This window comes from Phyllopteryx taeniolatus, chromosome 3 (assembly GCF_024500385.1).
Source record: "Phyllopteryx taeniolatus isolate TA_2022b chromosome 3, UOR_Ptae_1.2, whole genome shotgun sequence".
NCBI classification, from domain to species: domain Eukaryota; kingdom Metazoa; phylum Chordata; class Actinopteri; order Syngnathiformes; family Syngnathidae; genus Phyllopteryx; species Phyllopteryx taeniolatus.
In genome coordinates, this window is record NC_084504.1 from 9723975 (window position 1) to 9751520 (window position 27546).

General features: G+C 40.0%; 1 protein-coding gene across 2 annotated transcripts; it reads left to right on the plus strand.

The window, feature by feature from the left end:
• The first annotated feature begins 8634 nt into the window (after positions 1-8634).
• prdm8b (PR domain containing 8b) lies at positions 8635-16778 on the plus strand. 2 transcript variants are annotated; one of them, XM_061766889.1, is made up of 4 exons: positions 8635-8948; positions 10507-10783; positions 12772-13003; positions 13520-16778. In XM_061766889.1, the coding sequence occupies exons 2-4, from the start codon at positions 10559-10561 to the stop codon at positions 14761-14763; spliced, it is 1701 nt and encodes a 566-aa protein (XP_061622873.1). In that variant the 5' UTR covers positions 8635-8948; positions 10507-10558; the 3' UTR covers positions 14764-16778. The 2 variants fall into 2 exon arrangements, with proteins under 2 accessions (XP_061622873.1, XP_061622872.1); XM_061766888.1 differs by having other exon boundaries at positions 10550-10783.
• The last annotated feature ends 10768 nt before the right edge of the window (positions 16779-27546 follow it).

Here is a 27546-nt window from a genome sequence, read left to right on the forward strand (position 1 = left end):
TGGTAAAAAAAAAAGTCAAAACGATGATAAATACGACAGCTATGAAAAATGTAATGTAAAGTGGTTGAATGGAAACACATGTGGAGCACAATGGACAAATAAAACATGTCAGCACATCAACAATTAGCGTGTTAACTTGGTCCCACTTGCAGCAGTATGACTCACATTGACCACGCTAACACAGCTCTGTGTGTGTGTGTGTGTGTGTGCGTGTGTGTGTTTGTGCACATATGCATGTGTGTGTTGACATCTCAAGAATGATGTGGGCCCTCAGTGAACTAAGCATTTCTGTCAAAACGAGTCCTGAATGTTCCCGTGCAAAAGCTTAACACAAAGCTGAGTATGCGTCACTTTTTACAAGAACCTCCCTGCCCTCCCTGATGATTTTTTTGTTGTTGTTTTTCTTTTACTTTTAATCTTTTTTTTTTATTCACTGTCACACTATTTTTCTGATTCTCTCTTTGTGATCAAATTTGCTGACATGCTTGTGGGAGGACGAGGCCTGCCCAGCCCAGGGAGGCTGGGAGGAGACACGCACACACGCACGCACGCATGCCTTGCATTTATACACATGCAAAAACAAATTTGTCTCACACACACACATGCACAAACACACACACCAACACACTTTGCATATCTATCTATCTATCTATCTATCTATCTATACATACATTTTCAACACCGCTTATCCTGGTTAGGGTCACGGGGCACTGGAGCCTATTCCAGCTGATTTCGGGCGAAAGGCGGATGACACCCTAAACTGGTCGCCAGTCAGTTGCAGGGCACACACACATATACAAAAACACATTATGTGTACACACAGAATTGCACAAAGACATTGATTCAGCGATGCATTGGAATTTTTTTTCCTGCAATACAATATCGATTCTGCAAATCTGCTGAATCGATTCACCTTATGTCCACTACGAGGCGCTGTGCGTGTGGTTCGCGTGGTATGGACGGAAGCCAAACACAATGGCTACTTTTAAATCTGCCATTTGGGGTCATTTTGGATTCCCCTGTAAATCCAGAACACAGAAATGAGCAAAAGACACTCAACCACAATACGCAATTTCAACACGAAAACACACCAAAAGTCGCCATCCTTGAACTGTACACGGCGTTAAGACAGTGTTGGAGTCATTGAAGTCGACAGAAAGAGCGACTGACCCCTACGTACGTAACTATCACTTCTCATTTAATTTCTAACAAGAGGGAATTCGTTTCAAATGTTCTGCAGACAAGAGCCCCATACACAGAAGCCGCACAGGGAGGGAGCGATATACTGTAGCTAACTTGCTGACCGACGCTATAAATAAATGGGGTTTGACTAGCGATGTTACGAGATGTGCCGAGTCTTCCAAGCGTGTGTCGGGTAATGGAAGGGGCGTTTCTGTAAAGCCTTGCTTCGTGTAGGGGAGGAGGTTTGACAGCAATATAAACCCTTCGTGCGGCCTCCATTCGTGGATCGATCGATAGATAGATAGATAGATAGATAGATAGATAGATAGATAGATTTGCAATCAGCTCAGAGTTTGGGTAAATATTTTATAGTTTGTATAAGCTACCGGTTTGGAGAATGTTTCTAGTGTTTATTGAGTTTAGAGATGGCTTGGACAGTGGAGAGAGCGAGCAAATGTACGGTATTCAACGTATTACAGCTCGGCGGTGCCAGACGTCAAGCAGGCGGGACTGTTCAGGATGAATAACTATCGTTACTTCAGATGTGTTAATTAGGTTTGTTTATCAAGAACTTTATTTTTCACCGGTTCTTATTTTATTCAAAGGTGAGGTGTTGACTGTGTTCCAAAGAAGTAGGGTACAATAAAGTTACACCAACAAAGGCAATGCCTTCTTCCTGGTTCCACAAGCACTTTCAGAATCTTCTGTCTGCTTAACGTGACAGAAAAAAAACATGATACATGTCTGTCCCTTGTGAGAGAACTTTGTCCCAAAAAAGGAGACGGCAAATAATATCCGACAGAAGAAACCGGATCAGCACGTCAAAGCTGAGGCACTTGCTTTCTCAATGCCAATTTTAACTATCGGTTATCTTAATGCAAATATTTTTTTTTTGTTTTGTTTTACATATTTTTATTTAGGCGGCACGGTGGACGACTGGTTAGAGCGTCAGCCTCACAGTTCTGAGGACGCGGGTTCAATCCCCGGCCCTGCCTGTGTGGAGTTTGCATGTTCTCCCCGTGCCCGCGTGGGTTTTCTCCGGGCACTCCGGTTTCCTCCCACATCCCAAAAACATGCATTAATTGGAGACTCTAAATTGCCCATAGGCGTGACTGTGAGTGCGAATGGTTGTTTGTTTGTATGTGCCCTGCAATTGGCTGGCAACCAGTTCAGGGTGTACCCCGCCTCCTGCCCGATGACAGCTGGGATAGGCTCCAGCACGCCCGCGACCCTCGTGAGGAGAAGCGGCTCAGAAAATGGATGGATATTTTTATTTATATTTTCTTGTGTTGTGGTTTTTTTGCAGTGATTCTGCATCATTTAAAATATTTATTAGTGCAATTGTGAATTGTTTGTTTTTGTATTTTATTGTATTGCAGCACCATGTAGAGTGAATAAATAAAGGTATATTTTTATAATAAATATAATAATAATAATATATACAAATATATTGCATTTTTTTCTCCATTAGTATGCATAATTTTACATTATTTTTCTGTGATAAATGAATTTAAAGGACAAAAAATTCTGAAGAGCCGTTCGGGAGCTGAAAGAGTCAATTCTCTAAAAAGAGCCAGAATTCCCATCACTAACTAGCTTGTCTCACAATGCTGCAGGTATTACTTAAATACCCTGCACATAATAATAGCAGATCAAATAAGTAAAGAAATATTGTTTAAGGATACCTACATTTTACTTTTGCAATACAGAGCTGTCATCTCATTTTAACTTTTGCACTCCATATGAACAAATACCTTTTTATTGTGCATTTTCTATGACACTTTCTAAGAGGAAGTAAACATATTTGAAGTTCACGTGCACTTTACCTTTTCAGTGTTTATAACACAACTCCATATATCCAAATACGTTATGCACAATTTTTTACTTTCATATGATTTATTGCTTTAAATATGTGAAGTGACATACGACATATTTTTACACGGCATCAAAAACAAATCTTTTAAAACTTGTCAACATTTACTCTTAATCATTTGTGTATTCGTACTTCTTACTGAATCAATGTCGGAACATTAAAATCGATATCGAATCCAATTGCAACCCTACCGAATCAAAATCAAATCGAATCGAATCGTGTGGGTCTTAACAATCCCCAGCCCGAATACGCGCACACACACACATACAAAAACACATTTTAGATGCTAACTCACACGCAATCACCTGCGTACAGATGCCTTTACACACACACGCATTTTACAGACACACAAACATAGAGCTCCTGGTGCATGTCACACACACGTAAAGACACATTTTGAATACACACACACAAACACATTTTTCACATACGTGCAGTAGACACACAAACACATACACACAAGCATTTACGCATGTACCAAAAAGAACAGCACATACATGCAGATACACACACTGGTGCATTGGAACACACACACACATGTGCACAAACAGCTGCACAGAGATGTATTAACTGTACACAAACATATTTGGCACACACACACACAGTGTAACACAGCGCGCGTGTGTGCTGGCTTTGATTTGTTGTTTTACCGCAGCGGTCGCAGGATGTGCGCGGTGGGTTCGAACGAGGTGGTAGGCTACCAGGGGCGGAGGGGCACTATGGTGGCTGATGTTGTTGTTGAACGTGCGACGTGTCTGGGGCAGGGAGCCGACAGCCCCTCCCGAAGGCCCGGCCGGCTTCTGGCATGTCAGGCGCGGCCCGGCACCACATCAAAACAAGCCCTGGCGCGTCGGACCTGCCGGACACGTTCAAACAAACTTTTGTCATGAAAATGAGCGACGTGAAGCGCTACACTCAACGTGCAAAACCCATAGGGTTGCCAAGCAGACCGGGAGGCTCGTTAATAAACTGCTTTTTATAAAAAATGTGCATTGCGTTATCACCTTCCATACGCCGTCAAGCAAATTAGAAAGAGGTAAAGGTGATTTAAAATGTTATTTTATGTACTTCATTTGTCATTTCTATTTATTTCACATTGCTATCTGTCCATCAAATTATTATTCTCTATAAAAAGCGCTCTATATTTTAGCATTCATTTGATTTACATTAGTTCCTATGGGGATTATTACTTTGGTTTTCATATGATTCCGTTTTAGTCAGACTTTCTAGAAGGGACAAATCACAAAAACTGGAGTTACACTGTACTAAAAAAAAAAATCAATGTACAGTAACTATAAGTATTTGTACTTGGTTACTTACCCCCAGTGGTGTCGGCCTGCCCTTAGGAGACATTGAAGACGAAACTTTGAAACGCAGTCGGAGCCAATCGGCCCACTTGTGCCAGACGAGTTGACGGCAGTGATGGGCGGGGCAGACGTGCACATTTTGCGTGTGCGCGTGTTTTTGTGTGTTTTATGGAGGACGCCCTGAGGCGAGACAGGGTTGGAGACATTAAGTGTTGCCACGGCGCCTCAGTGGACCCCTCAGCCTTGAGCCGCTATGGCAGCTGGACTGGGAAAGAAGGGATGGAGGCTCAGCTTTAGGAAACAAAAAAAGGAAGTCAAAAAAGGATGGGGTTTTTTTTAACCCTAACGGAGGACCTGAAATGTGTTATAAACTATATTGTCTATCTATCCATCCATCCATCCATCCATCCATCCAGTACACACTAATTTGGGAAAACCTGCTGAACTGATGTCATATGTTCATATTTTTCTGATTCAAACAAAATCTATTTCAGCCAGTCACGTTTGTTATATAATTTTGTGGATTTTCACTATTTAAAGGCAAAACATTTTTACATGTCAAATGATTTCAGTCATCTACCTTATTTCCTATAAGAATATTATTTTAAATCTGTGTGTCTTTGTGCGAGTGTCGTATGAATGTGTTGTAGGTTTGTGTTGTATGAATATGTGTATGTTTTTTTTGCATGCAATGTGTGTTCTGCATGTGTGAGTGTTATGCAGTAGATATTTGGGTCATGTGTGTGTAATGTGTGTTGTACGAAATGTGTATGTGTGTTTTGGATGAGCTGTACTGTGTATAATGTGTGCTTCAAGTGTGTGCGCATTGTGTGTTGCATGTGTGTTGTGTGTGTGTGTGTCTATTGTACAGTATATAGCCTGTGAGTGTGTGTCTACTTATATGTATGGATGTTTTCTTTTTTTTGCACCTTAATCTTAACAGTGGTCAACTTCCTCTAAAACACGTATGGTGTCAGTTTGACACTGGAACAGATTCACCCATTTCCATATTCTTTTCTATGGGGAAAAAAAGGATTCCAAACGCAAAGTGGCTGGAAGTGGACGGATTGCCGCGTTCCTGGTGTGTAGGTTGGTGGCCCACAATGTAACCATCTTTCATTCCCCACCCCACCCCTTTCCTATCTTCTTCTTCTTGTTCTTCTTCTGTGGTGATATGAACCCTCGCCAGCCTTCCTCACTCCTCAAGCATCTTCCTCCCCCTCCCGTGCTGGGGCCTGGCTGTGTTTTTGGCAGTTGCCGCTGACCATCACGGACGTCATTGCCAATTTTAGTGAAAAGTGGCACATATGGCAGCTGAAGTGCCATATGTGCCCTACACAATATTTCTTGGCCGCGTTCCCCCTTTGGATAAATCGCCGGTTTAAACGGAGAAAAAAAGTGGCTCATTATTAATTCATCTTTTTTGAAATCCCCTTTTTTTTCTCCCCTCTGAGGTATTTATGTTATTTGCCTCATGATGACTGCCAGTCACGATTGATGGGTTTATCTTGTTTGTGCACGCAACAAAAGCAACCATTTGCTTTTAAATCCTTTATATTAACACGGAACTCATTGATCGATAATTACACAACATCATAGGATGTAAGAACGAGAATCATGACATTATGGTTCAATTAGTCCTCATCTAAATGACTGTGTAAGGCCTCTAAGGCAGTGTTGTTGTGTGTGTTGTTTGTGAGTCTTTGTGTGTGTTGTATGTTTGTATGCATGTTTTATGCTGTATACTGAATGTGTTGCATATGTATATGTATTCTATGTGTTTATGTTTTGTGTGTCTGGGTTAGGGTTAAGTCTGTTATATTTGAAAATGTATTGTATTGCAAGTGTGTGTGTGTGTGTGTACGTCTGTGTGTGTCTTATTATATACTGTATACATGTGTTGTTTTATGTAGTGTGTATACGTTTTAAGTGTTGTGCTGTATTTTGTGGTGTGTGTGTGTGTGTGTTTTGTGTTGTATTAATGTGTTTTAAATGCATGTGTGCGTCGCTTGTTTGCTCGTGTTGTATATGCGCATACGTTATGTATATACGTGTTGTAACTGTTGTGTTGTATGTCGTTGTACAGTATGTGAGCGTGTTGTAAATGTGTACGTGTGTTTAATGTGTGAATCTGTGTATTGTAAATGCATGTGTTTATGTGTACATATGATATGTTTTTATGTATACGTGCGTCTGTGTATATGTTTGTTTTAAGTGTTGTGCTGTATGTAGTTGTGATTTGTGTGTTATACATTCGGACATATATGTGTGTTCTGCGTGTATTATGAATGTGTTTTATTTGCATATACATTTTATGTTTTTGATGTATATGTGCACCTATGTTCAATGTGTCTGTTTTGCATTTGTGTTGTATAAACGTGGGTGTTGTGAGAGTTGTTGTACATGTGTGTATGTAATGTTTGTGTATTTCAGAATCAAAAGCATCATGTATGTTGTTTTTGTTTTATGCGTTTGTGTCTTGTGTTTGTTTTATAAGTGTGTGTGTTGAATGTGTCTTTGTGTGCAAGTTGTATATGCATGTTGTTAATGTGTGCGATGTATGTTTGGTATCTATTTTATCGGTGTATGTTCATTTAGCTTGTGTGCGTGTGTGTGTGTGTGTGTGAGAATTGTATGGGTTGAATGTGTTTTGTGTGTCTGTAGTATGTGTGTTAAATGTGTGTATGTTATAAATGTGCGTTATTACATTAGTTATTATTAAGAATATGTAACATTATATCTCCAATCTATCTTCCATGTTTGCTCTTTTCAAAACCCCAAAGGCCAGGGTGATGATAATCAAAATAAAATTGTCATGGTTTTTTTTTTTTTTTTTATAGTATGACAGCTCTCCTCGGGCAGCACAGTTTTGTTTTTATATAGATATAATTAAAACCACATCGAGCAGCTTTCCGGTGCATTCTGTTTGTTTGGCCATTTTGATTTATTTAGAATAATCCAAAAAGATGAAGGTCTTATTTGTTTATGCGCCGCCGCCATTGATCTGATGGATTTATGATGCAGCACAAGGGCAAACACCTAAAAGGACGAGACATCTTCAAATTGTGTCATTAGTCGCCTCAAGTGGATCTTGAGTGGAAATTATTGAGCTAAAAAAGTGTGTGATTACACTTTAATACCGTCATCAATTTGTCATCATATTCCTGCCTTTAAAAGTGCTTATGAATCATGCACTTGACATCAAGGTAAAAAAAAAAAAAAAAAAAATAGCCTCCCTCGTCTCACACAGCCGCGAGCATTATACGCTGGCGCCCCCTGAGCGCGCCTCGGGGTATTGCTGGAGAGTTGACCACCGCCCACATCACTCCGCCGGGACGCTGAGCCAGGCAAAGCCCCATTGGGAGCCTCCTGAGTCGGCCGCGTTTCGCGGGCAGGCCCGGGGCTCGGAGGTGGAGGCTGGAGAGGGACAAGGTTGTGTAGCAATTCGAGCGTGGATGTGTGTAATAATAAAGGTAATGAGCGCTCAATTCGGGTTAATATTTACGATGATATATGAATATGAATCAAGATAGATCACCATAAACTGTCGGGATGCAGAGCTGAGAGAGGCCGTCTGAGGAGTCTCCTGAGTCGGCTCCAGTTCGCGGAGTGGACTGCTGTTCTGGGGGTAGGGAAGGTTGTTGCAACTTGAGCGTAACACAAAATACATTGAGGTCAATGTTCAATATGATGATATATGAATTAGTGTAGAGGACCAACAAAACCCGACTGGGATGTGGAGACGTTCCCGAGCCGGCTGGTGCACAGGGCTTGACTGTGGACATGGTTGTGACGTCAAGCAAATTGAGCATAATAGAACGTCAATTCGGGTCTTCATTAATGAATATGTATGAGAATAAATGAACAGCACAGGGTAGTAGACCACCATCCCAACTGAGCCACGTGGGCCGCTTGAGGCGTCTGTTGACGCGGCTACTGCTCACGAAATGGACCGAAATTCGGAGACGGAACTCTGTAGGTAGAGAATTAGGCGAACCGGGCCGGCCGGGAAGCCACCTGAGCCGGCTTCCGGTGCACGGAGGCGGAACCTGCATGTGGAGTTGAAGCTCGCTGCAACTGGAGCAAAGGTCGACTCGGCTCTGTGTTCATTCTGATCGCGTATGTATGGAAATCAATGAAGTCTTATCGCACCTATTGGACTTCAAATTTGATTTGCCCAAAGTGGGTTAGTGAGCATCAAAGCTTTTGATGAGAATTACAATAATAATGAGGGGGGGGGGGGGGGTTGATGGGTTCGTGGTGGTGGGCCGGGCTTGAGTGCCGTCAAGCGGCGGTCGGCCAGTGAAGAGTTAAAAGGAGGAGACGCGGACTGACACGCCTCATCGGAGAGATGATGTGCGGCCAACAAAACGCGCGTGTCGCCCCGCGAGTCTTCCACAGCCCTGGAACACGTCGTCTCGTGCGCGAGCGCCACGAGGCCGGAGCCGGACGGGTCCTGGTTCTCATACACTGAGGAAGCCCCGCAACCTTCCCCTCTTGCTTTTTGGCTGCTTTTTCTTCGTTCCTATTCGTCGGTTTTTGTGGCTCCAGGTTGTGGATTACTTGGTTCCGATTCTGCACAAGAGGTAGGGGCTGAAAACAACACTATGGGGGGGTCGGGGGCGGGGGAGGTGGTGGGTGGGGGTGGGGGGGTCGGCAGATCGGCACCGAGCACGCCGAGACCGATGAAGCCGGGTGAAGCAACCCGAGGTCCCGTGCCAAGTCCTTACTTACAATTGCAAATCTTTCCATTTGTCGGCAAAGCTGCTGAAAAGTGTCACTTTCGTTATCAGCATTTGCAAGCGTCGTTTCATTTCACAACGAATCTATTTGAACTGCACATAGTTTCCATCGAATTGAGCATTCTGCAGGTACCCAAATCCTCTCAAAACCGCAAAATTCTAATCGTGCTTACACGCGCACACAAACAAGCCAACATTTCTGCACTTGTCACGCGATTCATATGCCTTTTATTGAATTTAAAATAACAGTTTATTCAAGAAAGCATCATTTTTGTTTCGTTTAAAATGTTAAAAATCCCTTTTTGTTGTGTTTTTATTATTATTATTATTATTATTACGCGCGTCAGGTGCGAGTTTAAGCGAGGATCTTCGCGAAAGGGGGAGAGAGCAAAAAACAAAAAGAAATAAATCATCATCACAATAATGAAGCGCTTGTGCTGCTTTAATTACTCTCTCCCGCGCCGGGTGGAAAGTGGCGGATTATGCAAATGAGGCTGCTATATAAAGCGTGTAAAAGAGGATACAAAGAGAATGGATGACTTCATGACGGGATCAGGATTAAGATTATTTGTATTATTAGACTCCTTTTTGTGACTCCTGCTTTTGTAAAACTCCACGTAGCCCCGTATATACTATCTTACACTCCTATTAAAAAATGATTTTACGAAAAGGATTAAGGATTTTTTTTAAGTTGTTTTCAAATTGTTTTCTTCACTTACAACAATGTCAATAATTGCAATCATACGCAATTTCTATGCCATTTTACGATGTAATAATGTAATGCAATCATTACATTTGTATTAAACTGGAGAATATTGTATTGAATACAGTAGAAAAAAATACATCCGTACGGTGCGTGGGACCCCAAATCTACACGCACAATAATTAGTACGAACAATTGTTAGTTGTAATAATAATAATAATATCATCATTTTATTTATAACTCATTTTACACGTGAAGCAAATCTCAGTAAGACTAATTGAAGTATACAAGTGTGAATATGGAAGTTTGATTAACTGACGTGTAAACGTGTAAAACGAGAAGCAATAATAATAATATTAATAATGAGCATGAGTGTTCTTAATACCGTCAGCGGCCAATGTTATTGTTTCAAAAGAGACGATATTTTTGTTCTTTCATTAATGTCAGTGCTTATAAAAACAGGTTGTTGTCGTAATGAGGTCGAAATTGCAGTGACGTATTTTTTTTGCCTTAACATGTAAAAAAGCGTCTTGAGAAACACTTTAAAGGTGTTATTTATATTATCTTAGTTTTTTATTTTTTTGGATGAATATTATTAACCACGGAGAGAAATTTTCAGTTGCTTCGGCGTACAAGAACTGATTTATTTCCCCCTTCTGCGAGCATTGTGCATTTATTTTATTTTTTTTTTGCTCCGAGGTACGAGGTATAAATATGACCTGATGCGTTGTATGTCACCCAGAGTCCGGCCATGGAGGAGTCGAGCTCGCACCACAAGGCGCAGCTGTGGGACGGCGACGCCAAGGCGGTGCAACAGTGTCTGACGGACATCTTCACCAGCGTCTACACCACCTGCGACGTGCCCGAGAGCGCCATCTTCGGGCCGTGCGTGCTCAGCCACACGTCCATGTACGACAGCATCGCCTTCATCGCGCTCAAGGCCACCGACAAGCGCACCGCACCCTACATATTCCGGGTAAAAGCACGACTCCACATTCCCCACCCACCCTTATTATATAGATATTTTGATATTTCCTCAGCGATGATATCATGATGCAGTGACAAGTAATAGATTGTGTGTGTGTGGGGGGGGGGATAAAATAAAAGTCAGGATTTGTAAATCTCGTCTCACGATATTTGGATATTTTGCCAACATTGCTATCATGGTACTGCAATAATCTCATAACAGGAAGGAAAAAAAATCAATAATATACAATACGATGGAACTGAAAGGAAGGAACATTTCAATTTAAATAATTCAATAATAGATGAGAAAATCACAGTATAACTCGTGATATTGCAATATTTTGAAGGGAAAAAAAGACATTAAATGCACATCATGATATTGATGAAATTTAACTTCTAGAAACTTTTGCAATAGTAATGCCATATTTTGCCAACGATATCACGATACAGCGATACACATTTTTTTTGGGGGGGGGGGGAGACATCAAAGGCATATTGTGATATATATATTAAACATTTTTTTTTTACAACAAACAACAACAGCAAAAAAACGTGAATGCAAAAATTGTGTAGTATCTGTGAACACAAAACACGATATAAAAGTCAGCATCAAAATCTGATGTTGGTCACGACTGTGGAGTTGTCAGAAACTGAAATGGACCACAAAGAACAAAATCCGCTTTCAATGTGAATTAGCAATTTGAACACAAATAGGAATCTAATCTGTTTCATTTTTTTAAATGACTACTGTATTAATTATAATATTGTCTGGAGTCTGTGGACCATTCCATTAACCCACCAAGATCACCTTGAAATGTGGTCTCAATTCAGATCGATTAACTTGTGCAATGTGCACACAAAGTGTTCCACATTGATTTGATTGAATTTTGACAAATCAGAACCAAAAGTAGATCACAGATATCTTTTTCAAAAATCTCTTTTTTAAATTTTGAATTTTGCAAAATCTCTTCCGCGACCCTAGTGAGGAGAAGCGGTAAAAGAAAATGGATGGGTGGATGGGTGGATGGATGGATGGATGGATGAAAAATCTCCTTTTGAAATTGACAAAATGTGAAAGCAAAAATAATTAAATCATTTTTATCTTTAACCCACTTTTGTTTTAGTATCTGCTATTGTCACACGCAAAAAAACAATTTCTTTTAAAGCCTACCGTTTTAGTTTACTCTAAATGTAATCTCTATATTTTGTAGTTTGAGTTCAAATAGAAAAAAACTTTGCTGAAAATTAGATGTTTTCTTTTCTATATATACATATATATTTAAATGCATCAAAATGATTTAAAAATGCCGATCCTTTCCTAAAATGTCAACATGTATGTTTGAGCATTTGTTTTTAAAAATGTGTTTAAAAAAAAAAAACTTGTAATGATTTGTAATTGAAGCTGGCTGTCGTAATAGTGAATGATGACTCTTACCGTATATTCAATAAGAAAAGCTTTATTTTTCATAGAGCAGCTGTTTTACCTTACATTTTGTGCTCAAAAACAGAATCGTATTTAGTAAATGGATTCTAAATTCAAATTTTATAAAATTGTGTAGTAATTTCTCAAAATGTTTTCAAATTGACATTTAAAAAAAAAAAAATTTAAGCGTATTTTTCAGCATTTTGACGTGTCTGAAGATGTAAAATAAAAATAATAATTAAAGCCTAGTGTGTAACAATACAGTGGACCTCTGTTATTCACGACCACAAATAACGAAAATCCATGCGTAATTGAGGCTCCCTTATAATTGCCATGATCATTTTTTTTCGAGAAAAAAACCCAAGAACAAGCAGGGGATAGGGTCAGAAAAATGCAAGAAAGTAGGGGTTTCTGCAAATAGGCAGGGGATCGGGAAGCGCGAATAACATGGATTGGTTAAAAAAAAAATCTACAAAAAGGTGACTTTGCAAATGCCGAACTGCGAATATGCAGGCGTCCATTGTAGTGAATGGGGACTGTTACTAATGATAACGTGTATTTGATGCCTTTGACAGGTGGACACATCCGCGGCCAACAGCACGTCGGAGGGCCTGACGTGGCTTCGTCTGGTGCAGTCGGCCCGCGACAAGGACGAGCAGAACCTGGAGGCGTACGTGAAGAACGGCCAACTCTTCTACCGCTCGCTTAGGCGCATCGAGAAGGACGAGGAGCTGCTGGTGTGGTACGGGAAGGACCTGGTGGAACTGCTGCTGCTCACTGCCGCCAGGGTGTCGGCTAAGAGCAAAGGTGACTCTCAGGTTTACGGTAGCTTCAGTATGCGGGGAGGTTGCTGCTACAGTATGTTTTGGAGGTCTTCTCTTGTAAAAGAAGAGTTTCTCGTGTTTGTGGTCACCACATTACATTAGTGAGGTTGCTACGACACATCTGGAAGGTCGTAATTTTGTATCTAGGCTTTGTGGTCACCAGTTTGTAGTGTTTATACATTTGGGAGGTCTTCTCACAAAAGAGCTTGATCTAGAGTTTCTAGTTTTTGTCGTCACCAGTTCCAAGGGTTTGTGGCAGCTACAGTACTGTATGTTGAGGAGGTATTCAATGACAAAAGATCATTTTAATCTAGTTTCTAGTGTTTGCAATCACGACAGTAGATATGGGGGGATGGATGGGGGGGGTCTTCTCTTGCAAAAAACAAAAGTTGAAGCGAGAGTTTTGTTGCAAGCAAATCTGAAGATAAATGACTAGTTTGGTCTGTGAAAGTATGACGTATCATTAGAAATTAATGTTTGTGTCTTTCTCCCAAAAAAGGTTCATCCCACCACTCGTGCCCGGACTGCAGTCAGAGGTTCCAGTTCGAGTTCCCGTTCTTGGCGCACCTCCGCTTCCGCTGCACCAAAAGACTGCAGAGCCTGACGGGGGCAGACGAGGAGCCCAGCAGGGAGCGCAGCCCGGACCGTCCCAACGCAACGCCCACCAGGAGCAGCCCCAAGCACGGCCGCTCTGAGGGCGACGGAAGCAAACCCTCCACGGACTTTCACAACCTGGCTCGGGACATGGAAAACAACCGGACCGGAAGCCCCCTGCGCGACAGAGAGGCAGAGGTGTGCAGCGAGAGCTCGGGGAAGAGGAAGTTCTCCGCGGTGGAGGACCGGGAGTGCCGACGACCCGGCCTGCCGCAGTCCAAGTCCAAGGAGGAGCTGGCGACGTCGGCGCAGAACTACCGGGGAGTGTACGGCTTAGAGGAGAATCACCGGTCACTTTCCTCTTCCAGTTCCTCGGAGACCAAGTGCAGCGCCTTCACCGAAGTCAAGAAGTCGGTTCAGACTCTCAAGAACCACGGCGGCAGCAAAAGCCCGTCGGCCGCCAACTCTGAGAACAAAGACCGTCCCAGCAGCAGCCCCTCGGAGAAGCACCTGAACATCCGGCAGGTTCTGTCAGAGACGCAGCCGCCCCAAACCCCACCCATGGGGAGCGCCTTCACCTCGGTGAGCCAGGGAGGCAGCGGCAGCGAGAGGAAGAGCGCCTTCAGTCAACCGGCTCGATCCACCTACTCCCAGATCTCCCCGCTGGTGTTGCCGCCCAAGCTGCTGGACTGCCACCCTGCGGTGGGCGACACCATCTCATCCAGTCGTCTCTACCAGGCCGACCACCTGGCCGCCAAGCTGCAGGGCGCCGAGCTGGGCGCTAACTGCCCTGTGCCGGGCGGCGTTGCCAAGCAGAGCCCCTTTGTATACGCTGCCGCCGCCGCAGCTGCCACTTTCTGGCCCAAGAACTCAGGCGCCGTCCAGTTGCAGATGCCCTCGGCGCTCACACTCCTGCCGCCCTCCTTCACGTCTCTGTGCCTGCCGGCGCAGAACTGGTGCGCCAAGTGCAACGCCTCATTCCGCATGACTTCGGACCTGGTGTACCACATGCGCTCGCACCACAAGAAGGAGTACGCCATGGAGCCCCTGGTCAAGCGGCGGCGCGAGGAGAAGCTCAAATGTCCCATCTGTAACGAGTCCTTCCGAGAGCGCCACCACCTGTCACGTCACATGACCTCGCACAATTGACTTGAGGCCCCTGGACCTGGCGCTGGGGGACCTGTCAGGAATTAGGTGGATTAAGGGGGCCCTGCCGCTTCAGTGCCGCAAAATAACTAAAATCTTTAAGGGCCCCTGTCAGTCATGTGGTCTTTGAGTAGGGGTTCTCAAACTATTTGGGTACTTTGGAGATTTTTTGATTTGATTTCGAAAAAATACACCCTAAGTGTGTGTGTATGTACATCCAGCAAATACTCTTTGTAAGCTTCTCTTACTAACAACCCAGGCTAAACCTAGCTCCTACCAGACATACAAGGCTTATCTATCAATTGAAATGTATTACTTCAACATACTTCTTTGGAGCAATTACCGTGCTACTTTTTTTTACATAGACAGGTCTTCAGTTCCATATTGTGGCATCTTGGGTTGTTTCAGAAAGAGCAAAAAAATAAATAAATAGTGACTAGGTGAATGCGGAAATAGCGAACCACGACAAGGCAGGTGCGTATTCTACCATTCATGTTTTGAATATTTCAACCTAAATATTCGTGAATGGAACTGAATGAAATGTGATATTTATCCATCGTTGCAAGCTGAATGCACTGCTTACACTTACAACGTGGCTGCAAACAGAGAGGGTGTAGTTTATAAAAGCACAGTCAGTGTTGCCAACTTCGCCATTTGGTCACTATATTTAGCCACTTAGCTTAGCGACAATTTTTCAAAAAAGCGACTACGTTCTAAAAACCAGGCTTAAAAAAAACAAGAGAAAAAAAAATCATCAAATGTGGAATTCAGTATATTATTTACTTTAAGCAAAAATATTGCAGAAAAATGTTACCTTGCAAAATTTCCTAAAACAAGTAAACATAGCTAGCCCACTGATATCCTAAAGCTAGTGTGTTTATATGACTTAGCCCTACAGAATTATGGTACTACGTACCTGAGGCTTTTTCACGTTGTAAGTGGCCCTCGCTTTGGGGACTGACTTTTATATGTTTCAAATTTTTGCTCTTTCGGACAAGTTCACCCGTAAAGGACCAAAATGACCCTAAAACGGCCACTTGAAAGGGAAATGGCAGACTTGCTGTGTCTTTTCAGTAATGGCTTCTTGAGACTTTTCGGTGGGTCTACTCATGCGACACGCCTACAAAAGTTCATGTTACTAAGTCAAACTGGCTTCTGTGGCTGAATTTTGGAAGACTCTCTCGGGGGAGTTTGTATTTGAAGGACCCTTGGAAACGATGTGGAGAAAAAAAATGGCAGACTTTCTGTCTCTTTGCAATCATGGCTTGCGGAGACTACGGGTCGACTCATTGTAGACATGCTGACCAAATTTCATGTTGACTTTTCAAAAACTCCCTTGGAGCATTTGTCTTAGAAGTAACCCTGAAACAGTCAAAATGAGCCTCAAGTGGCTACTTTGAAGCAAAATGGCAGACTTCCTGTGTCTATTCAGTCATGGCTTCTTGCGACTTTTTTGTTGGGTCTACTCATGTCTAACAAATTTCATGTTGCTAAATAAAGCTGGCATTGAGGGCTTAATTTTCAAAAACGTTGGAATTTGATACATTTTATGTCGGGGAGGAGCCAAGTTTAGCTTGGGTCGTTAGCAGAAGCCATTGCGGAGAATCAAAAGTTTGAGAACCAATCTCTTAGAATCATCATCACTGACTTCGCCACCCCCCCTTGTGGTGCCCCCGTCCCCCCCTCCCCTTTGCACTCCTTTTCTGGAAGGTTTCTTTTTGTGTCCAAAAAACAAATGTCACGTTTGAAATGAATCTATTTATGAAGCACTTACCCCGTCTCAGAAGGGAAGATGGAAATATGTGTAAATGTACAGTGAGTTGTATTTTATATCCTACATGAATATAGACACAATGTGTGTGAGTGAGTGCATGCACTACTACGGGAAACCATATCCACTCCACATGCAGACCATGTGTAAATACAAAGGGTTCTGATTTGAAATACAAAGTGTGACCATGGTATTGCTAATAATAATAATATTTTGTGTCTGTGTGTGTGTGTGTGTGGAGGGGGGGGGGGGGGGGGGGGGGGGTAGGTGTTTTCCGTTTGGGGGGAAATTTTACTACGTACGACAGTTGATCTAATCATGTTGAATGCATTGACAATAAAAATAGCTTTATTTTCAAACGGCACCCTGCTCTTTTGTCCTCTTATTATACATCAATGTATGTTTATTTCTTTACATTTTTCATAATCTAAAGGAATACAGACACGGTTTAACCGTTTATTTATTTCTTTTTTTTACTCATTACACATTATAATTTTCATTGAAAACAATTGAATTCAATATATTTAATGAGTAAAAATCAGTGAGTGGTTGTTGCCTGTAGATGCAGAATTATAGCTAATTATACTTTACGTCTGCAGGCAGGCCTAATTAAAACATTTTACATTTGATTTTAATTGTTCATTATGTGTAATTAGATGTAATTAGACAGCTACAGGCTGTAAAAAGGGTTTTGAGAAATGTATTTCATAAAAAAGGATTGAGTTTAAAAATAAATGGGTAAAATATGGTTTTTATTAATAAGTATGATAATTTGGTGCAGTTATACATGTACAAGATGCTACAACTATTTTGAGATTTTGATTATTTAATCTTTGAGAATATTAAATACAATAATATTTCAGAATAATTATACATCTACTACAAGCTGCAACAGTGTACTGATTTTTATTTCTTACAAAATATAACCTGTAGACATAAAGATGAAAAAAATATTCATTTAAAAACACACTTGAAAACATTAAATGCGATTATAATTATGAAGTAATACAAGTAGGCTGCAACAAACATTTACTGAATGTATTTATTACAAAATCATTAAATAATAATAATAGAAATACATAAGAAATAGTATAACTATTAAATGCAATCCGGTATACAGTAATTGCAATTAATTACCTACAGGTTGCAACAACCAACATAGGTTTGTACTTAATACAAAATATATAATTAAATATGTCAAAAAAACAAAAATATTATTACATGTGATTATAGGTATAATTAAACAGATTATTATTAATTAAGCAATTTTTTTTCTCGAGACTTATCTAATTAAATATACGATACGTCGAGGCATAATCTACAAAGCACATAAGTGCGTTTTTATCACATGCAAATACAGTAATTTATCATGAAACGTTTCTAATAAAAAATAACTGCGAGTGAAACATGTCCTTATTATACTATTAAGTATGTTTATTATGTTATGTATTTGTAAAAATTGCTAAATGCCTCTTGCACAGTTTAATGCCACAAACCCTTTTGAATGCAATACAATCCAATCTGACGCTTGGGATATAATTATTGTTTTTTTTTTACTTTATCAAGAAAGCAAGGTGGCATCCTGTAATTGTGATGAACGATGATACCATAAACACACCACGGCGTCAAGACACGGAAAGAAAAAGAAGCCATTTTCATATGCAGCATTTGAAAAACAAAGAGGGTCGACGTACCTGTGTGTGACGAGCTCAGCACAGGAGGGAGAAATTTGGAAAAACAGATCAACAGCACCACCAAGTGGTAGAAAAAGGAAGTGCCGCCCAAGAGCTGTAAGAAGTCAAATGAAAAATGTAAAACACATAAATATCTACTTTAAATATACACTACCCATATAAAGTCCAACTGTTGAATAAATCAGTACTTTTAGAATTTTTAAATGGGTTTTCACAGTATATTTGCTGACTGCGATGCCCTCGCATGTGGGAAAGGAGAGGCACAGTTGCCGATATACTTTTCAGCCGTTTATTGAATGCTGGGAGATGAGGAATGCAGACTAAGTACACTCAAGCAGGAGTTGCTGTAGCCCACAGCTCACACCCGGACAATCACACGTAGACTCGCTGGCGTAAAATGCCATCTCACCAGGCCCATCCTCTTAAAGGCATATGCATGTAAACAGACACTACAATACTGTACGTATTTCCTATACCAGTGATTCGGAACTGGTCGTGGGTTCAAACAGTGTTTAAAAAAATATAATATATTGTGTTTGTGTTTTCATAGGCTCTTTTTAAACAAACAAACAAAAAAACATCTTTATTGTTATTAACGTCTATAAAAGCTGGTTGCGACCTTGCAAAAATAGAAAAATGTGGGTCGTAAGATGACAGCAGTTGAGAACCACTGTGCTATACTCTACATTTGTTGATTACAATTTGTATTCTGCATTCAAAGATGTTTACCATGTGTTTAATACTTCTCCACTCACTCACTCAAACACACTCATACACACACACACACTGTGTGTGTGTGTGTATGTGTGTGTGTAAATTTGTTTAAAATGTGTGGGAGGAATAAAACTATATACTGTATGAACAAGGATTGCTATGGTGTTTTGAATATCGCAGATTTTCAGCTCCAGTGAACTCCCGCTATTTGCGCGGGATAGGGGAGTGTTTATACCAGGGGTCACCAATGTGGTGTCAAGTAGCCCCCAACCGCCACATGATTAGCCCATGGGCCTGTTCTCAAAATAGCTCGCCAGGGATGGGACATTGTGATTTTCGAGCAATGTTGTAGAAGTGATCATTTGAAAATGTAAACATGAGCAGAGATTTAGAGAAACAAAGTGTTTCCTTAATATTGTGAGAAATGATTAACAAGATCAGTGTCTTCACATAAATTAACATAACATATTAAATGTAATTTGAACACATTCGTTATTTCAGATGTGTGTATCAAACTGGTAGCCTCTCACATTAATCGGTACAGTACCCAAAGTTGGTGACCCCTGGTTTATAATGTACTGCAAATGCCTATAGCTGCCGGATGCACAATGGAGTATTTTTGTTTAAATGAAGTTCCTCAACTCACTTCAAATAGTTTCCTTGGCATCAAGGTGCCACCAGATTGCAACATAGCAATACAGTAAACCCCTACTATCTTGCGGTTCACCGATTGCACTCCCGCTGGGTTATTACAGTAGTTACTGTCCTGTTCTATCTTGTCAGGCCTGTCCTTCCCTCACAGGTTGTAGCGCTACAGCCCCATGCAACACTCATATTTAATGTTTCATTGTTGTCGATAATGTAATGATTCACTTCTCTCATCCTGTTTACAATTAGTGCTCTGTCTTTTGTCTTTGTTTCTCTCTCTCCCTTCTAGAAACTTTGTCGTGTTCGACTAATCAAGTCTGATTCTCAATAAACCTCAATTATAATACTAAGAAACCAAAGCGGAAGCTTAAAAACTCCACTGTGACACAGTAAAACTGTTCCGGCATAAAAGGGATACAGATTTTCCATTCTGCTTGACCTAACAGCCGAACAGGACAAAAAAAAAAAAAAAGAAGAAAAATTAAAATTACTATTTTTTTATACCATTTGTATAATATTTTGTGTTATCCATTGTTCTTGCTCTCTCTCAATATATTATATATGTTTGAATGGGTTTGTATTGTTTTAAAGGTGTGTTTAAAGATCTTAAAAAAAAGTTTGAAGTGCTGTTAATGCTGTTAATGCCACCTTTGGCAGTCGCGAGCGACACACCTGGGGGAAGGAGATAAGAGGCCAGTGGAGAAGATATGAGGCCTGGCCGTGGCGGTCACGGAGTGATGAATTACTGCAGTGGTGCGCACGTCGCTGCGGTTGCATCTCATTTCACATCAACACGTGCCAAGCAGCACACACACGCACACACTCCCAAACTTAAGCACACTAACACACATCCACACACACACACACACACACACACACTCCTGCACACGGTTTTTAGTGACCTCATACCACTGACACACACACTCTTCAACACACTCGAAACCACACACACAGAATTACACACACGCTTATGCACCAGTGATATTTAGTGACCTCATGCTTCCTCGCTTGTGTCATGGTGCCCCTCCCCGCCAACACGAGGAGGACACTTTATATGTGTGCTAAGCTGGCACTTCCATTTGGCCCCCGGCCCTGGTGGTCACACGACATTTTTACCCGCATTTTGCTGACAGGGCCCAGCGGCTCCAATCCAGCAGGTAGCCAGGCCCCAAAACACACTGCTATCATGTTATGCTACGATGTCACACTGGTGTCACAGGATGAAGTCATGCCGTCAGACAATGATGTCATAGTATGATGTCACATGTTTGTGAGGTCATGATGTGATGTCATGATGTCTATTTGGTATGAAACTTGATCTGTTAGTAATATAAAAATTTGTTCTGTTTTGGTTTTTTCGTTTCTGACACTTTTAGGTCATTAAACATGCATTGGGTCATAAAGTTCAGGTGTTCAAGTAGGCTTTTCCTGACCTCAGGGTTTTGTGCTGTTGTACTGTTCAGAATCCCCCATTTAATGTTTTCCCCATTTTTTTCAATTATTCATACAGGTTATAGGCCACATTAATAGTGGAAATGTTTTTATATCACAAAAACCTGGCATTTGAATAGGGGTATGTAGACTATAGCCACTGTTTTTGGCTCAATAACGAGATGAAAACAACGTTTATTAGAATTTGTTGTTGTTTGTGACACTGTTGGATAAACTTAACATGCTCTGGTTCAAATTGACCCATTCAAAAAATTATATAGTTAATTTTTTGGTTTGAAATTTTATGTAATAATGAGATTTAAACCTTATTTGTTTGTATTTTCTTTCCCATTTCAGACACTTTTGAATCAAAACACGCTCTGGGTCAAATTGGCCCATTTTAAGAAAAAAAAAAAAAAAAGTTAAATGTAATTTTTGGTGTATTACACTGCCACATTTGTTGCGATTTTCTTTTGTTTCAGTCATTTTTGAATAAACAAACTACACCCCGGATAAAATTGACCCAATTTCAGTTGAAAGTTAAAAGTAATTTTTGGGGGAGTGAAACCTATTCTGCTTGGGTTAATAATTATGTAATAAACAATGTTTATTTGGATTTTTTTTGTTTTTGTTTCTGACAATTTTGGATTATTAAACAAAAACTTTACAGTAGTTTTACAGTATAGAACTTCTGCTGCGTTTACAGTAATAGTGAGAGATCAACAATTATTGGTTTTAATGGGATATTTCTCCCTTTTGCTTTAAATAAACGACGTCTTCTTTCTCTGAAGTAAAAATAGACGGGCCGTGTTCTATTTTTAGATGCTGAACTGTAGCTCAGATGTAGCCATCATGCCCGAGTGGCGTGAATGCTACCTGTCTTCGCTGCACTTCCTGCTCCGGAATTCCCAGCGCGTGGGAGATTTATGTCACAGCTGTTTCCTCCAAGCCCGGCAGAACTCGACAACCTTCAGACAAGGACGTTTTTATAATTAAGACAGAGCAGGAGAAGAGGTGTGCTAACTGGGAGAAATAGCAAAGCACATGCAGAGAAATATCTTTTGAGCCTAGCTACTGCAAGATTCTTCAATAGGATACTCAAAATAAAAAAGCTCCCTTGGGAGGATTATTCCGCAAAATCAATAGGGTTCCCGTTCATGTGATAGAACAATATTCCCCAAGAGTTCTCAAAAATCACTCGGTCTCCCTTCGTGTGAGAAGACAATATTTTCCAAGAGGTCTTCCATTTTGATGTGATAGAACAATATTCCCTTTGAGTTCTTGACAATCAATAGGATTCTTGTTCAAGTGATTGTACAATATTCCGTAAGAGTTCTTCAAAATCATTAGAGTACTTGTTCAAGTGATTTGACAATATTCCCAAAGAGTTCTTGAAAATTGTCATCTTGCTCATGCGATCGAATAATATTCCTGAAGAGTTTTTTTAAACATAAATAGGGTTCTTGTTCATGTGACGTAACAATATCAATAGGATTCTTTTCACATGATAGAGCAACATTCCCAGTTTTTCAAAATCAAGTGTTCTTGGTCAGGTGATTGAACAAAATTCTCCAAAGAGTTTTTTTTTTTTTTTTGGTTTGGTTTGGTTTGATTTATTCAATTAGCTTTCAGTCAGTTACAAAATAATTTCAGAAAACCAACAAAGGATGGACCCAACTGAAAAGGTGTAGGGGGAAGCCATGGCTTATTTAGCCTATGCCGAGCTTTTACAAAAACAAAAACATAGTTCGGCAAAAAAAACACAAAACACAAAAACTAATTTCAACATCTCACAGAGTGAAATTACATAAAATAAACAGACTTATTTTAAATAAACGAACAACAAGAGTTGCACAAGTTTGTTCCAAAAGTAAACAAACAAAAATTACGAGATTTATGCAAGTTATTTGTTGACACCTGAGTCATATACTTTTCCAGTACTTTAGATTTAAACATACATTTAAAAAGTGTATGTGAACCAAACATTTTCAAGTCATTGTCATAGTCCTTCCACATTGTAACAGCTCTAACAGAGTAAGACATTAGGGACATTATTCAGGATTAGCTCTCAGGCTTACTATTCAAATGCTTTCACACACACACAAACTACTGAAAGGGTCTCATAAACACAAATCAAACACTCTCATACGGACGAGTCTTGCTCTCATAAAGACTACTCAAACACTCTAAGTAACACTACTCAAACACTCTCATACGCACGAGGCTTGCTCTCATAAAGACTACTCAAACACTCTCATCAACATTACTCAAACACTCTCAAACACACACGAGTCTTGCTCTCATAAAGACTACTCAAACTTGGAAATGTATTATTACTGTAGATACGCTTTCTATTTCAATGGAATGGGATTTTAACCTGTTTTATTTGTTTCGTGCCAAAAAACGATAACTTTGTTTTGTTTCAATTTAGTGATAATTTATTTATATCAAAACAGTTTTTCAGTGTTTAGTTAATTTTCCATGGTATTCAAAAGCTGTTGCAGGTTTTTGTCTGAGTAGAAGAGAGTTGAATCATCAGCAAATAAGAAATGTAAGTACTTCAGAGACATTGCAGATATCAATGATATATAATATGTTAGAGGCGAATACAGACCCTTGGGGAACCCCATAAATGACCTTAAGTAGTTTGGATCTTACATTGTTAACTTGCACATCTTGATATTGATCATCCAAATAACCTTTTATCGACTTATGTGGCAAACCTCTTATACCATATCTCTCCAGTTTTGCCATTAATATACCATGATCAAGAGTGTCAAATGCTTTTTTCAGACCTAAAAAAACTCCAACAGAAAATTCTTTATTATCTATACGAGTATGTATTCTTTCCGCAAATTCCATCATAGCCACTGAGGTGGTCCTTTTTGCTCTAAAGCCATATTGATTTTCAAAGAGAAGATTGTTTCTTGATACATTTATCGCCTTGATGCAAGTAACTTTTCTAAACTGTTTCACAACTGTGGAAGTAGAGATATCGATCTCTCGTTAGTAAATTGATGTTTTACTCCACTTTTATAGATGGGAATTACTTTGAAAGGGAATATACCAGTTTGAAAAGATAAATTACAGATGTATGTGAACGGTTTCACTATATTCTCTATAATACTTTTTACTAAGACCATATCAATATCAAAGTTTTCTAGAATTTTTTTTAATCATTTATGGCATTTACAAACAATGAGTTTTTTTAAATATACTTATTATACTATTAAATGCATTGGCTATGTCTCAAATGTTTTCAACAATGACATTTTTATCATTTATAAAATATTCAGGATAATTATTTTTTTTTGGAACCACAATTATACTATTGAATACTTCCCAGATTTCTTGTGTATTGCTATTGTTTTGCTCTAGTTGTTTGTAATAATGTTCTTACTTGTTCCTATGATATCTAGTAATTTATTGATATGTTTTGTACTTTTTTTCAACTTTTTGCATCCTAAACTTTATGACTCTTTTATATAAAATATTTTTCTTTTTGCATGCATCTTCTACCCTTTCGTAATCCATGGTTTATTGATACAACACTGTTTCCTAGTTTAAAAAAAAATAAATTAAATATTAAAAAAAAAAAGGGCAATGAGTCTCATATAATTGGATTACATTTGACAGGAATGCATCATATGCATCATTGGGGTTTTCGTTTCCATAAACCTCATTCCAATTTTGTTTTCCTCAGTACATTTTAGAGGTAGCAGCGGATATTTGTTGTCTAACTCTTCTGAATTCTGATGCACAAGTGTTTTGATGTATGTTTCTCTCAAAGAAATTCTGAAAAATCGCAAATAGAGGAAGATGATCCTTTGTCATTTATGAGAAGTCCACTCACAACCGCGACCCTAACCAGCATAAGCGGTGTTGAAAATGGATGGATGGCTGCATCACACTGCTCTATGCACATACATAGCAACACCACCGCTTTTTGTATTCTTCTTGTGCATTGTAATCAGTCATCCATAAACATTACACGTTTTATTAATATTGTTCTAGGTCTTTTGAGTTCTCTTATTACGACTATTGCGTCCTTGCCCCATTCACTCATATTTAAACTTTTCAATTCCTCGTCCGTGTCACCTGTACCTTGCTTTGTTTTAGGCTGTGTGCTTGTCTTGAAATTTCAGCATTGTTTTTCGTTGCATCTTCATTTAAATACACACCAGTTCTCTTTCATTTCTTGGCCTGTTTCAATAGCTCGGTCTTGCTCTTGCGGCTCACAAGCCCAACTGCAATTGTCGGCTTTATCCTGGTGTCTCTTCTGGGAAGTAGGGTTGAACAGGTTGAACTGTTCTGACTGTGGATATTTACGTTGTTTGTGTGGAGAGAGTTTCAAACTTGTTGCTCAAGTGTTAGCTCTTCTGGTGGAGCATCTTCACTATCCCGACATCCACCAGTAGCTCTGGCATACAGGATGTTGTGCGTAGCCTCCAAGTTTATAATTATATCGTCAATTCGTGTGTATTGTTCCAAGTCTTCAATTCCCTGCCTCAAAGTTTCTATTTTTTTTTTATCTCTCTCTTTTATCAGGTTATTTAGTTGTCTTATCCATCAGTTTGTGCAGCATATTTTGTTGTTTGGTCACGTTGCTCAGTTTGTCAGACATGTAATCAGGGATGCCGGTAATGTGTTACTCCAAAATGTGGCCATTTTGAGTAACTAGCAAAGCAACGCATTACTTTCCCCGGATAAGTAGTCAGACTACATTTACTTCTTCGAAACGGCAACTCTCTTTTGAGTCATCAATATTTTTCGCCAAGTACTAATTGATGGCTGGTGATTTGTACAAAGAGCAGTCCATCTGTTCAAAAATATTATACCTATCAGGCAGCCAGCTCATTACTCAATAAACACAACGAAGTTATTGGGACGTGATTGTTTATAGTTTGTTTACAGTACCAGAAAAGTGCAAAGAAATGCACGATTTCACTTTCACCACACTATTTTTGTTATTTTCCTCAGTAAAAACTGTATTTGATTGTTGTTACTTTTTTATTTACACTTCAGAATACAGTTTTACTGTCGTGTTAAGCTCGCAATACATTGTGGGTTAAATGTGCGGTCATAAATCGTCATACAATAAGGACTGACGCACAGAAGGACTTACAATACTTATCTTAAATATTATTACAATCAAAAGTGAGAAGTTTCAAGTTCTTATGTCGTCCGGATTGTGAGTTGCTTTAACGAGCTTCATGGCTGACGTCACGCAAGTAAGTGCTTCTCCTCCGTCAATCACCCACAGCTTTGCTAGTTAAACAGTTGCATAATTTTGCCATCTTTTCTCACTCTTTGCAGCAGAATTACGATGGTGGTAGCAATGGTGTGTGTGTGTGTGTATACGCCCAATATGCACGCACGCACGCACACGCAAACACACACAGTTGTTGCCTTCATGGACCACAATCGGCATCCATCAGTTAAGAGTCTTTAGAGAAGTGTACTGAGAATGGTGTGCTTGTTTACATGTTTATGTACTTACTGTATTTGGCATGTCAAGTCTGCACTAAGTTGCTGATTTAATGTAGCTTCAACTACACTAATATTAAAGTTATTGGTTCATGTTGATGACATCATTCTGCAACTTGTGTGGCGTATTTGACCAAATAATGGATTTGGTTAAGCTGATGCTTTTTTTGTACTGTGGATAACTGATATTCCTCCCACTTGGTAGCTGCTGGAAGTAACTAAAATGTTACTTTTTTTTTTAACTTAGTTACTTTTGAAATCAAGTAATCGGTAAAGTAAATAAGTTACTTTTTCAAAGCAACTGTGGCAACACTGCATGTAATTTAGCGATTTCTTGATCTCCTCCAACTCTCCCTCAACTCCAGATATGACTTTGTTTGGCATTTTGGGATCCTTGACGTCGTGGAAACACGTGGCAGCGTGGAGGCGGGTGGAAAAGTGGAAGCGCGGTTTCCGCCTCTGGTGGTTCTAGGCGCCGTTGGCGGTGCTAGCCGCCTCTGCTGGTGCTCCCCGCTGGCGAATCCCTCGATGTGATAGAACAACAGTCCCCGAAAGGTCTTTAAAATCAGTAGGGTTCCTGCTCATGGGACAGAATATCCCATCACAATCCTTCAAAATCAACATGATTATTGTTCACATCATGAAGCAATATTCCCAGTTCTTCAAAATCCGTAGCTTTCTCGTTCATGTGACAAAACAATAGTCCCCTAAAATTCTTCAAAATCAAAGAGGATTCTCACGCGCATGATAGAAAAATGTTTCCCAAGATTTCAAAATCAGTAAGAATCTTTTTCATCTAATAGAACGCTTATCCCCAAGAGTTCTTTGAAATCCATCAGGTTGTCTGTGTAGTAGACCAATAATCCTTAAGAGTTAAAAATCAATAGGGTTCTTGTTCATGTAAAGAAAAAAAAAAAAAAGATTCCTCAAGAGTTCATCAAAATCAATAAGATTCCTGTTCATTCACCCCAGACATTGAAAAATACTGTATTCTCGAAACCGTCTTCAAAGGCAATAGAGTACTTGACAGTCTCGCTGACA

Excerpts from the sequence above, each read along its gene's own strand:
- prdm8b (XM_061766889.1), top strand. The coding sequence starts at position 10,559 with ATGGAGGAGTCGAGCTCGCACCACAAGGCGCAGCTGTGGGACGGCGAC. Across the intron at positions 10,784-12,771 it reads CCGCACCCTACATATTCCGG|GTGGACACATCCGCGGCCAA; the intron begins GTAAAAGCACGA and ends TGCCTTTGACAG. Across the intron at positions 13,004-13,519 it reads GGTGTCGGCTAAGAGCAAAG|GTTCATCCCACCACTCGTGC; the intron begins GTGACTCTCAGG and ends CTCCCAAAAAAG.